Here is a 14003-nt window from a genome sequence, read left to right as displayed (position 1 = left end):
AACCTAATCAAAATTGATTTCACAGAATTGTTTGAGACCAAGCTGTTTTATACCAGCTGCCAAAGAGACCGAGGAATTTGATATTTCGGTGCATCCTTAATTTTCGAGCACACTGGAATCGAGAAAGCTTTGATATTGTATGAATCAAAGGTGTTTATAATTTAAAATTAACTTCAGCTATTAATTCTCCATTTTGACTGATAGTGTTGAAGCTGTTCTTAAACTGGTGCGTAGTGCGGCTTTGCAAGTACCCTTTGCACACTTTGTGGCAGGCGGGTTCCTAAGCACCAATGAAACGCCTGGACGCCCCCAGCTTAAAGTGACCAATGTAACTTCCTTTTCATTATTTGGTTTCAGTGCCATCACCAGTCAGCAACTTCAGTGTAATCAACAGGAACGAGACCTCCCTGACCCTGCAGTGGACGGTGCCCACGGACCAGAACCAGACCAGCTACACTTATACGGTGGTGGTGGTGGGAACCATGAAAAATGTAACCTTTCCTTCAAGTGTTGGTGGTGGAGCTCAGCAGACCGGGATCATATCTGGCCTTAATCCAGGGGTCCCGTATAACCTCAGCATTACCAGCAACACAGCTAATGGCGTCATGAGCACCGCAGTGACCATCAAGGACGCAACGACAAGTAAGTGCCAGGTTTTAGATATCGTTTGGGCGAGGACCTGATGGTCTTTATTGAAGTGTGTCAGCACCTCCCACTAACTGTTTTACTGATTTGAGGGTAATGGGACAGCACCAGTATAGAAGAGCACATTTTTTATTTTTAAATAAAGTATTCGTATTGGATTTCAGAGATATAAAACATACCTGCAAATAGAGGAAGCATAACAAAGTAAAGGCAAACAGCGACGATCCCCGATCAGAGAGCAATAGAGGGATCCACATCACATTCCCTTGAGCCCGAAATGTTCCCATCAGATACCCTATATTTCACGATGTTTCTGTGGTCAGCCACGATCGGTGTACCCTGGCTCCTCCATCTTTGAACATCAGTCCATGGATTGTGCCACGCATGCAAATCGGGGCAGTCTTTGAAGTCCAGTGCTGGGCAATATCTTTCTTCCCCAACAGGATATCCAAACCCACCAAGTGTCTCTCAGACCTCCTGCCGCCCAACTCCTCCAGTAGACCCATGACCACGATCGGAGGCAAACAATCTATTGGCCTACCCAACACATCCGTCAAGATCCCCCTAAGGGGGGACCAGTATTGCTGTATTATGCGGCTCAACCAAATCACATGATAAAAATGTGTGTTATCAGTCTACGGCAAGCATGTGTTAGCAGTTTATCTGCCTTCCAAAGCGGCTCTAGTGTAAAATAGGTTGTATGAAGAACATTTACTTGGTTCAAATGAAGCTGGGAGGAATGGCCATCTCCAGGGGTGCCGTAAGTGCTTCTCTCTATTCCCCATCCTGCAATGCAACCACCCAGGCCTCCCAGCGAGTGCGTAGGACAAGGAATACGTCAGGGGAGTTGATGACCAGGGATTGGTAGATCTGGGAGACCCCCCTTCCCCTACTTTTCAAAAAGTGACAAAAGAACCTTAACCTCCGTAGGGCTAAACTCAGGGACCTCCATCAGAACGGGCTGGTGATGAGACAAGGCACAAGACACAGGAAGCGGACGAACTGGGTGAGGTGTGGATGGAAGTCGATCTTTTAGTTGGAGATGGGGCATGTATTAGAACCCCCACACATCACCTAGTTGGAAAATGCATGTTCCTAGTTTTAATCACAATTACCATTCTTAGAGGGCGAAAAACTGAATTTCTCAGCAGTACTGCTTCTCAGCAGGTTGCTGTAATTTTAATGCAGGTTTTCCAGTACTTCTCAGCAGGTTGTTGTATTTTAATGCAGGTGTTTCAGCACTTCTCAGCAGGTTGCAGTAAATTTAATGCAGGTGTTCCAGTAAGTCTCAGCAGGTTGCTGCCATTCATTTTAATGCAGGTGTTTCAGTACTTTTAAGCAGGTTGCTGCAATTTTAATACAGGTGTTCCAGTACTTCTCAGCAGGGTGCTGTTGCTACAGCGCGGCTCCAGAAGTCATTTCTAATTAACACTCACCATTACCCCGAAACCTTAAACACAAAACTCATGCATCAGTGGGGCCCATAACACTGCTCATTTACCCTGTTCACTTTCACTTGGCTTCAAGGCTCTGGTGAATCGCGGCAGAGAAACGCTGTATCATTTAGGTGGAGCGTCTAAACCTATTTATCTATTATTTACACCTGCAGATTTAAAGACATTTACCATGCTTTATTCAGACTTGAATTATTCAGACACACCACCATAATGGCAATGGATCTGCTAGAATGAAAATTAGGCGTAGGAAGAATTTCAAAGACCAGCTCTTATTTCTTCATTTCTTCTAATTTTTATTCAAAGCCAAAACTTTAATATGTCTGACATATATACATTAGTAAATCTTTATTCAGTAAAACGTAAACTTTATTTCAAAATGATCATTTTATTTGAGCTCAAGAAAAATCGCGTTATTTTAGAAGACAGTTAAAATTAGCAAAGAACAGATAGTTCCAAAGTCAATCTTTCCTAACATCCCTAACTAACACCCTCATGTTATCCTTAAATCCTGCAAAGCAAACAAGAAAACTCATAAGAGTCTTACATCCAGGAATCGGTCAGCAATCGGGCAGCATCTCCGATGGAAATGGAAAAAGCGACCCCAACTTAACAAAACCAGGGTTTTTTATACCCTAAATCCCTAACTTAATCTATCTAAAAAGTAACTAACATCTCTTATTCAGAATTTCATTGGACAATTTCGGGGTGGGTGAGCATCATCTCACCATTACAGCATTAATTTCTCAACGTGTCAGCGAAATAAGAAAGGGGCTTTGTTTAGGACAGTCTTTGGCCTAGGCATTTCCTCCAGTGGCAACATCCACACTTCTTCCCAGGCTTTGAGCACAACATCATTTTTGCTTGGCACACATCCTAGGTTCCGGGCCACATCAGCCTTGAACCCTCCTCGAGCACTGGCAGTTCACTCTGACTTGTAGGTTTTGACGTGCCTGGGCTGTCCAAATCCTGCTCACAGTTGTGCCCAGGCAGCCATTTTTGCACAGGCCTCAGAGGCCACTTTTGGAACTATCATAGAAACAAACACATATTCATGTTAAATTATGAATTTAAACCCATTCTGTTTACCTCCCACCTTACTAATGTTTCCCAATTAGTTGTTACCTAGCACATAAGCCACATAAATGCGTTTTATAATTACATTTCGTCCTCTCCATCACATAAATGAATACAAAAAGCACATTTAAATTGCATTTGTTTACGAATAAGCTGCACATTAGTTCACAATACGATAACTATACATATTAGCTGGGTTTATTTTTGCAGCACGCAAGCAACGTTAGTTCTCCCCATGTGTAAAAATAAAAATAATGTGTGCACTTTACTCTATGATTGATTAATTTCGAAAAACATGCAATTAGTGAACGTTACTGTTATGGGACATTAACTTTACGAGGGGTACACAAAATTTTGCGTTTGCCACCTCGCTCCATCACTGTCATTTTAATGCAGGTGTTCCAGTACTTCTCAGCTGGTTGCTGTCATTTTAATGCAGATGTTCCAGTATTTCTCAGCAGGTTGCTGTCATTTTAATGCAGGTGTTCCAGTAAGTCTCAGCAGGTTGCTGCCATTCATTTTAATGCAGGTGTTTCAGTACTTTTAAGCAGGTTGCTGCAATTTTAATACAGGTGTTCCAGTACTTCTCAGCAGGGTGCTGTTGCTACAGCGTGGCTCCAGAAGTCATTTCTAATTAACACTCACCATTACCCCGAAACCTTAAACACAAAACTCATGCATCAGTGGGGCCCATAACACTGCTCATTTACCCTGTTCACTTTCACTTGGCTTCAAGGCTCTGGTGAATCGCGGCAGAGAAACGCTGTATCATTTAGGTGGAGCGTCTAAACCTATTTATCTATTATTTACACCTGCAGATTTAAAGACATTTACCATGCTTTATTCAGACTTGAATTATTCAGACACACCACCATAATGGCAATGGATCTGCTAGAATGAAAATTAGGCGTAGGAAGAATTTCAAAGACCAGCTCTTATTTCTTCATTTCTTCTAATTTTTATTCAAAGCCAAAACTTTAATATGTCTGACATATATACATTAGTAAATCTTTATTCAGTAAAACTTAAACTTTATTTCAAAATGATCATTTTATTTGAGCTCAAGAAAAATCGCGTTATTTTAGAAGACAGTTAAAATTAGCAAAGAACAGATAGTTCCAAAGTCAATCTTTCCTAACATCCCTAACTAACACCCTCATGTTATCCTTAAATCCTGCAAAGCAAACAAGAAAACTCATAAGAGTCTTACATCCAGGAATCGGTCAGCAATCGGGCAGCATCTCCGATGGAAATGGAAAAAGCAACCCCAACTTAACAAAACCAGGGTTTTTTATACCCTAAATCCCTAACTTAATCTATCTAAAAAGTAACTAACATCTCTTATTCAGAATTTCATTGGACAATTTCGGGGTGGGTGAGCATCATCTCACCATTACAGCATTAATTTCTCAACGTGTCAGCGAAAAAAGAAAGGGGCTTTGTTTAGGACAGTCTTTGGCCTAGGCATTTCCTCCAGTGGCAACATCCACACTTCTTCCCAGGCTTTGAGCACGACATCATTTTTGCTTGGCACACATCCTAGGTTCCGGGCCACATCAGCCTTGAACCTCCTCGAGCACAGGCAGTTCACTCTGACTTGTAGGTTTAGACGTGCCTGGGCTGTCCAACTCCTGCTCACAGTGTTACCCAGGCAGCCATTTTTGCACAGGCCTCAGAGGCCACTTTTGGAACTATCATAGAAACAAACACATATTCATGTTAAATTATGAATTTAAACCCATTCTGTTTACCTCCCACCTTACTAATGTTTCCCAATTAGTTGTTACCTAGCACATAAGCCACATAAATGCGTTTTATAATTACATTTCGTCCTCTCCATCACATAAATGAATACAAAAAGCACATTTAAATTGCATTTGTTTACGAATAAGCTGCACATTAGTTCACAATACGATAACTATACATATTAGCTGGGTTTATTTTTGCAGCACGCAAGCAACGTTCGTTCTCCCCATGTGTAAAAGTAAAAATAATGTGTGCACTTTACTCTATGATTGATTAATTTCGAAAAACATGCAATTAGTGAACGTTACTGTTATGGGACATTAACTTTACGAGGGGTACACAAAATTTTGCGTTTGCCACCTCGCTCCATCACTGTCATTTTAATGCAGGTGTTACTGCACTTTTCAGCAGGTTGCTGTAATTTTACTACAGGTTTCCCAGTACTTCTCGGCAGATGCTTTAATTTTACTACAGGTGTCCCAGTACTTCTCGGCAGATGCTTTAATTGTAATGCATGTGTTCCAGTACTTCTCAGCAGGTTACTGCCATTTTTAAACAGGCGTTCCAGTACCCCTCAGCAGGTTGCTTCCATTTTAACATAAGTATTCCAGTTGGGAGACATCCTTTACATAGCATGCGAAACATTCCATGCCATTACAATGCAGTCGTTACACGACCACGTTGTTACATCACAAACCATTACAACGCAAGTCGTTACAACGACTTGCTGTAGGTGGCAAAAGGTGTTGGATTTAAAATCCAACACCTTCCCTACTGTTGCAGAGATTGGAGTTGAATAGTAAATTATATTATTCCAACATCCAGTGCCCCCTATAGTAAGTCGTTGTAACAACTTGCGTTGTAAACGGTATGCGATGTAACATTGCATATTTATTCCAGTTACGAGCAGGTCCCTGTCATTTTAATGTTTGTGCTTCAGCAGCTCTGCTCTCCTTTCTGTGAGCAGTTCTGCCTCTCAGCAGAGCTGCTTACTTGTGCTATGTATGGTAGGACATACACAGAATTCAACTCTGCTTTTCAGCGTGAACTGTAAGTGAATTCTACTCTTCGTAGCAGTGCACCAGCATGAAAAATCGCAGAATGGCTACTCTCAGTGAGTAACATTCACGCACCCATTGTTAAATTCTCTCGTGCCCGCAATTCGGAGGCGCACAAATGGTTTTCCTCTGACCTTAAACAACAAAGACTCGCGCTGCGCCAAACCGAGAGGAAATGGAGATTAAGTTACTCAGTTGAAGACCGAGAACTTTTTATTATCGCCCGTAGAGATTATAAAACAGCTATCTTGACCACTAAATCAGCATACTTCTCCGCTAAACTACTCAACGCCCATAACAAATCCACAGAAATTTTCAAAATCGTAAAAGATTTATGTAACGATACAAGAACGTCGCTGATGCAAACCCCCACCCAAGAACTTTGCAACTCCTTAAACCATTTCTTCCTTGATAAAATTTCCTCTATTAAAGCCAGCCTCCCCAATACTAGCAATTGAGAACCAGCAAAAGTTATCACAAAAAACCAAAGTACTCTTGACACTCTCCAACCCGTATGTACTAAAACCTTATCTGCACTTCTGACTCGTGTCAAAACTGGCTCTCCTGACGATCGTTGTCCCCCGCACGTCTCTAAAGAGATTTTTACCGCCCTGCCTCAGAGCATGCTTCCTTTCTTCAATGAGTCACTGGCCCAAGGCAGGGTCCCTGGCGCCTTCAAGCATGCCACAGTAGTTCCCCTCTTAAAGAAACCAGGGGCGGATTCTAGCAACCCTGTCAACTACCGTCCTATCTCTCTCCTCCCCTACCTTGCTAAAATCTTGGAGGCCCATGTTGCTAGTTGCGTGTCTAACTTTATGGAATGTTCGGACTATTTAGAGCCTAACCAAGCTGGCTTTTGCCCGGTGCATTCCACGGAGACTGTGATCCTGGCAGTCCTGGACACTCTTAGAGCCAATGCAGACAGGGGCGACCATCAAGCCTTGGTGCTCCTGGACTTGTCGGCTGCGTTCGATACGGTTGACCATACCATCTTACTCAACCGTGTCGAGCAAGCAGGCCTGCGAGGCCCCGCATTGGAGTGGATCAAATCTTTCCTCGCCGACCGCACTCAAGCAGTCAGGCTTGGAAACTTTACTGCTCCTAAACTCACCTCCACCTGTGGGGTCCCTCAAGGCTCCTTATTGTCCTCGATGCTCTTTAATCTCTACATGAGACCTCTGAAACGTTCACTAAAAAATAGAACCATCACTGTCTTCAATTATGCTGATGACCTTCAGATTATTTTCCCTCTCGGATCTCCTAATGCCGTGAGTGAGTTTCAATCCACCATACTTCATATCCAGCGTTGGATGGACATTAACCATCTGAAACTTAACCCGGGAAAGACTGAGTTGGTCCTGCCTGGGAATAGCAAGAACAGCTGGGGCCCGCAATTTTGGCCGCCAGAACTCAGGCCCCCTCTCACCCCTTCTCCCTCTGTGAAAAGCCTAGGGGTCACTATTAATGCCGACCTCTTGCTTCGTGGGCAGGTGGGCGCCGTGATTTCTTCCATCATTCACCAGCTATGGAAAATCATAAAAATTGCACATCTGCTGACCCACTCTGCTTTAACTCGGGTGGTGATAGCATTAATACTCTCATGGCTAGATTTCTCAAACTCTATCTACTTGGGCCTACCTGTTGGTCTACAAAAAAGGCTCCAAATGGTACAGAATCAAGCGGCCAGACTAATTCATAAACAACCAAAGTCGGTGTCAGCTAGACCATGCTTAGCACAACTTCACTGGCTCCCGATAGCTCACCGTGTATCCTTTAAGACCGGCTGCTTAGCCTTTAAGGCTCTGCATGGCAAAGGCCCCAGATTTATCAGTTGTATGATCACCAAATATACCCCGCACCGCAGCCTACGGTCAGCCCACCACATTCAGCTCACCACTCCATCTTTCAGACGAAAACGTTTGGGAGGCTGCCGCTTCTCCCATCTCGCCCCCAGATTCTGGAACTCCCTCCCTCTGGCACTCAGAAGCTGTGACAACCTCCTCAGCTTCAGAAAGTCACTGCAAGGGCCTTCAGTACTCATCGCCATGAAACCTAAGGGTGTATGTGCGCTTTATAAGTGCTTATTAACATAACATAACGTAACAGGCCTCGTGCTCTAGAGTGTGTGGGGTACTGTCAGCACGTTTGTCTAGAGAGCTACTGTAACTCTGAAGGAACAGTAACAACACTTTACGGCAAGCCAAGCATTTCTACAGAGTTAGTTCGCTTTATGGCTTGCTGTTGCACGTTCGTCCCAGCAGGGCCACCGTACTTTCATGTGAGCATCACCATGAATTTGAATTTGAATTTAAAAGTATATATTGAGCGCACGACTACCAGGCGGTTTCTTGGCGCTGAAAGATGCGGGCCCTGGGGAGCAGGGGAGCAGAGATGCAGATGCTAGGGGGAGAAGGCTTGCAAGAAGAGAAATGTTTTGAGTGCCTTCCGGAATTCAAGATAGGAGGCAGCGGATCTTATGGGGAGAGGGAGGGTGTTCCAGAAAGTTGGGGCGAGAACAGAGAATTTCATCCCTCCGGATTTGTTCTTCCTAAACCGGGGTACAGAGAGAAGAGACTTAGAGGATGAGCGTAGCTCTCTGCAGGGAATATAGGCCTTGATTTCGGAGTTAATAAAAGCAGGGGCAGTCCCAGCACGGGCCTGAAAGGTAGTGCAGCCCAGCTTGAAAAGGGCACGTTCTTTAATGGGAAGCCAGTGCAGGGCCGTGAGTAGAGGAGTGGCATGATGAGACTTGGACAGACCATAGATAAGACGGGCAGCCTGATTCTGGACCAATTGAAGGCGCCGGAGGGCATAGAAAAGGGACGCAGTTATACAGAATGTTGCCATAGTCCAGGCGCGATAGGACCATCGCCATGAGAATGAGTTTCAGGGCCGGGAAAGAAAAGAACCGGGATATTTTCCGAATGGTGCGGAGAATGAAGAAACAGGATGAAACTACTGTACTGATCTGGGAGTGCAGCGTGAGGTGTTGATTCAGCGTTATCCCCAATGTTTTAGCTGAAGGGGAAGGTGACGGGGGGGGGGGCCAAAGGAAGGGGGCCAAAATGTGGGGGTCCAGGGACTGTGACTATCTCCGGTAAGAACCAGCTCGGTTTTATCCGGGTTCAACTTGAGATGGTTGTAGTTTATCCAGTCCCTGATGAAGATCATGCTTGATTGGAAGTTGCGAATAGAGCCAGAAGAGTGGGAAAGATTAAAAATGAGTTGGAGGTCGTCGGCATAGTTGAAAACAGTGACCTCTGTTGTAAGGCAAAAATAAGAGGGAAAATATACAGATTAAACAAAAGGGGGGAGAGGGAAGAACCCTGTATAAGCTCTGCGAGTACTTTTTGCTTTTCTTTAGGACACTATCTCTGGTTTTCAGTCACACTGAATGCTGTAGTGTGTGTGGACAGTACAGGAAGCACTGGGAAGGAATACTATCCTTTTATTTGGACAGCAGCCATGCTCCTCACCAGTGGTGGTGTGCTATTAATGAGACAGAGCCACTGCTTCTCATATGGGATCCTGAACGTTAAAAAGGGCAATACTGCCTCTTGCTAGCAGGGATAAGTAGCGAAGAAGCTAGAGTTCTCCTGTACAGTGCTGTTTTGTCATTGGAAAGCCATTTTCATGCCATTGGTATTGTGCTGGATTGCCAGTGACTCATAGCACCAGAATGCAAGTGCATTCCTCTGCATCTGAAGCAGAAAGAGAACAGAGTGTGGGAGGAGAAGAGACATAAGTGTGAATAAGGTTGGTGCAAATATCTCGCTGTTTGAAGCCCTCTGGTGGCCATATAGACTCGAGTAAGCATGGCTACCAGTGAACACAATCTTTAGTGTTACATTCAAAGAATTACTGGCAGGGTCCCATGCGTCAATAGTCTTATTGGGGGTACTAATCCCACTGTTAAGTGGGCCAGGAGCTGGCTGTGTATGAAATGAATGAATGTTGTTGCTTGGATTTTGTCATTGCTGACAGCCTCGATGAGCCGAGGACTGCTAGTACCAATGGTTTATTTTTCATGTAGTCAATTGAACATAGCTTGTGCCTTGTCTCTCTACTAGGTGATTCTCCTTGTGTTGCCTATGTTTGTGCATGCTTCCCCAAAGCTTACAGTGTAGACCTAGAAGGTCAAAAGAAGGCAGGTGTCAAAGAAACCCGACACAAACGTTATGCACATTTATACATGCTATTGCCTCAAACTCAGAACTTTTGGCTTTCCCAATGCTTGCTAATGTTAGATGTAAATGTAAATGTATGTGTCTTGTAAAGCGCACTGCTGCCCTGAGGCGTCGTGGCGCTGTAGACCGCTGGGGAACCCGTCCTGGCTATCCCTGTGAGATGGTCCCTACTGGGTATCACCAGGGTGAAACCAGGCATCTCCGGCGAATGTGGGGGGCCGTTGTAGAGATGAGGCAAGCTAATGCCCAGAGTTGCAGAGTGTGATCCCTGGTTAGAGTAGGCACCGAGGCGAGAATTATCAAGTCCGCTGACCCTGGTCCACGACCCTGCCGCGTTGGGAATTGAACCCTGGTCCCGGGCCGTTCTCTGCTTCCGGGTCTGCCGCCTCTAACCAGTGAGCCACACCACTCCACGTCAGGGGCATTAGATCGGGGCATTAGTTCACTATTTTTAATAAGTCTGTGTATCTGGTTAGATGACAGGCTTTCAATGGAAGTGCAGGCAAATTCCCTAGCTGTAAAATGCTTCAGTAGCCTCAGACTTTTAGGGAAAGGGTTAGATTTTCTGTCACGGTAGCACAGAGACTCATCCTCCAGGCCCTGACAATCCCTCGTCTGGATTACTTAAAGTCCTTATATTTAGGGTCTCATGCTATGTGAAGAAAAGGCTCAAAACCATTTAAAATGCTGCTGCCCGTTTCCTCCTTAAAATCCCAAGACACCTGTCCAAAAGGAGGGCCTTGGTTGACCTCCATTGGCTATCCATAGAGCAACGAGTTTGAATTAAATCTCTGTGCATTACCTGCAGGGCCTTTTACAGGAAGGGGCCTCAAATTCTTCATGCCCTTATCAAGCCATATAAACCTGGCAGATCTCTAAAGTTTGCAATTTCCTCTTTTGCAATGAAACACAGATTTTGTAGAGCCAGATGGGAAAGCCTGGGGAAACCTCTACCCCACAAAGTGGTTACCCAGAAATATCTCCAACATTCCTAGGGAAAGTTAGAGCATAATATGCGGGGAGGATCCATTGGGATATGGGATAACAAAGGGCAGATACTTAGCTGACTGCCATGCTGGGACAGGGCTCATTCAGGGATTCCCAATGTCACCAACCTGGGTTGGTGGTCCTAACAAGTGGTCATCCCCTTTGGAGTCCCTATTTTCTGGGTATTTAGTACCTATGACTCTTTTGTATCATCTGCATCTCAATTCACTTTGGGGGCGCTCTGAAAAGGATGTCTATAATGAATCTACTCACCTGTGGCTCTACTCTATCTACCCCTATGCTGCATCACAGAGAACATGGGTTCCTAGGGTCCATTCCACACTCCACAGAAGACTCCTCCATGTTATAAGGTGGAAGGAAGGCGATGTATGTCTGGTCCTCTTACCAGGGCACAGTGATCACCATCCCCTGCCCCCCCCCCCTTATCCCTAATATCCCCCTCTTTCAGTCCCGAGGGCTGTTAAGGCGGAAACAGCCTTTACTCTGAAATTTTGAGTTCGTATTACATTTTACATGCATTTTTTACATTGTAAAGATTGTTGGCACGCAAGTCTTTACAACGCAAGATAAAACCACGCATTTGAGGGTAATTGAAAAAGGGAACTTAGGGTTTCTCCCCCTACTCCCTCAAATTATATCATGTTCAAATAATACCAAAACTTTAAACGACAAAGGCAATTAATTACATATATTAAGATTTAATGTATAATTTTTGAACAGTAAGTGGCAATGTTAGACTGTGTCAAGATTTTTCAGAAATAGTAAGTGTGGTAAAAGTATGCTTGGTAGTGGAATGCCTGGTGAAGATGTTTGTAATGTGAGTGAATGAAAATCTGTGGTAGCGGTGTATGTTGTAAAGTCGGTGATGTAAAGATGCGCGTGGTGAAGTAAGGCGTGGTAATGTCATACAACCCCCTGCTGGCTTAGCTCCTACAGATCAGAAGACAATTGGAACTGACTAAAAGTTTCTACTCACACGCAATTTTTTTTAAACGCTGACACTTCCCAGTGACTCTAATCAATAATGCATCTTTAGGCAGTGTCCCTCATCCAGACTCAACCAAGGCTTAACCTGTGGCCAGATTTTTCCTATGTGACCACCTAAGCCTGACCAACCAGCTCTTGCAACCCTAGATAGACACTGCAACATACTCTCTCGATTCCCTGGCACTCTGTGTCGACAGGGGACCCAGCCCTCACACAGAGGCACTCACACACTGTGACTGATAGTGTCCTGCATCTGATTGCCGTGTGTGCATGGTTGTCTGATTTTGTGTTGCTTTGTGTCTGCAGGGATGGCTGTATGTGGGGTGTCCTGTGAGCATTAGTGTACGTAAGTTGGATCTACATCACTTTGTGTATGACTGGTGCTCTGCATACGCTTTAGAGAAGTTAGAGCTATTGACTTTGGCACTGATTCCTCAGTTTTTGTGGAGTTAAGACACTTTAGTTTTTAAAGGCTCCCTTACTATACCGACCTCTCATATTTCTCACATTCTAGTTCTTTCCTCGTGGTTGAAATCCCAGTCCTGACTTCCAAGACGACACTGAAAGCAAAATGGACTCCTAACCTAGTCAAAATTGATTTCACAGAAGGTTCTTTGTTTGAGACCAAGCTGTTTTATATCAGCTGCCAAAGAGACCGAGGAATTTGATATTTCGGTGCATCCTTCATTTTCGAGCACACTGGAATCGAGCAAGCTTTGATATTGTATGAATCAAATGTGTTTATAATTTAAAATTAACTTCAGCTATTAATTCTCCATTTTTGACTGATAGTGTTGAAGCTGTTCTTAAACTGGTGCGTAGTGCGGCTTTGCAAGTACCCTTTGCACACTTTGTGGTAGGCGGGTTCCTAAGCACCAATGAAACGCCTGGACGCCCCCAGCTTAAGGTGACCAATGTAACTTCCTTTTCATTATTTGGTTTCAGTGCCATCACCAGTCAGCAACTTCAGTGTAATCAACAGGAACGAGACCTCCCTGACCCTGCAGTGGACTGTGCCCACGGACCAGACCCAGACCAGCTACACTTATACGGTGGTGGTGGTGGGAACCATGAAAAATGTAACCTTTCCTTCAAGTGTTGGTGGTGGAGCTCAGCAGACCGGGATCATATCTGGCCTTAATCCAGGGGTCTCGTATAACCTCAACATTACCAGCAACACAGCTAATGGCGTCATGAGCACCGCAGTGAACATCAAGGACGCAACGACAAGTAAGTGCCAGGTTTTAGATATCGTTTGGGTGAGGACCTGATGGTCTTTTTTTTAAGTGTGTCAGCACCTCCCATTGACTGTTTTACTGATTTGTGGGTAATGTGGCAGTAAATAACAAAACGTTAGTAAAGGGCCTAAGGGATATTTAAAGACCAGCCTAGGTAATATCCCTACGGAAAATTACATGAACAACAAGCAAACCTAGGGGTCTCTACAGGAAAGTATCATAGAAATTCCTATTTCTTTAACCCAACGTCGAGCATCGTACGTCTAGTTAGAGTTGAGACTAAAAAGTTCTCGCAAGACACAAAAAGCCCAAAAAGAGGGACCACCAGTGATTGTAGATCAGAAAGCCTTTTGTAGGATTCCCATCAAAAGACTTGTGATGATCAATGTTATCATTTGGTCATCCTTAGGGTCATATGTCTCTAGATCATTGAGACAAGGGACGTACCCTGTGGTGGATAAGGGTTCAGACCCGCAATCACTGTTGGACCAAACAATATTGATCTAATGGGATCTAGTGCAGTGCAAAAATGATAAGGAGTGGCTCCTCCATCTTTGAACACCATTCCATGGATTGTGCCACGCATTCAAATCTGGGCAGTCT

General features: G+C 44.4%; 1 protein-coding gene across 1 annotated transcript in view; it reads left to right on the top strand.

Annotated features, from left to right (window-relative positions):
* The window catches only part of PTPRH (protein tyrosine phosphatase receptor type H), a 779225-nt gene that overhangs the window by 457440 nt on the left and 307782 nt on the right, over positions 1 to 14003 (top strand). The window contains exons 11-12 of the mRNA XM_078655031.1: positions 358 to 642; positions 13108 to 13392. Coding sequence (XP_078511157.1) covers positions 358 to 642; positions 13108 to 13392 — 570 coding nt within the window. The remainder of the gene's footprint in view (positions 1 to 357; positions 643 to 13107; positions 13393 to 14003) is intronic.

Source organism: Lissotriton helveticus, chromosome 7 (assembly GCF_964261635.1).
Source record: "Lissotriton helveticus chromosome 7, aLisHel1.1, whole genome shotgun sequence".
NCBI classification, from domain to species: Eukaryota; Metazoa; Chordata; class Amphibia; order Caudata; family Salamandridae; genus Lissotriton; species Lissotriton helveticus.
Note: the sequence above shows the minus strand (reverse complement) of the source record. Positions and strands in the feature narration are given on the sequence as shown.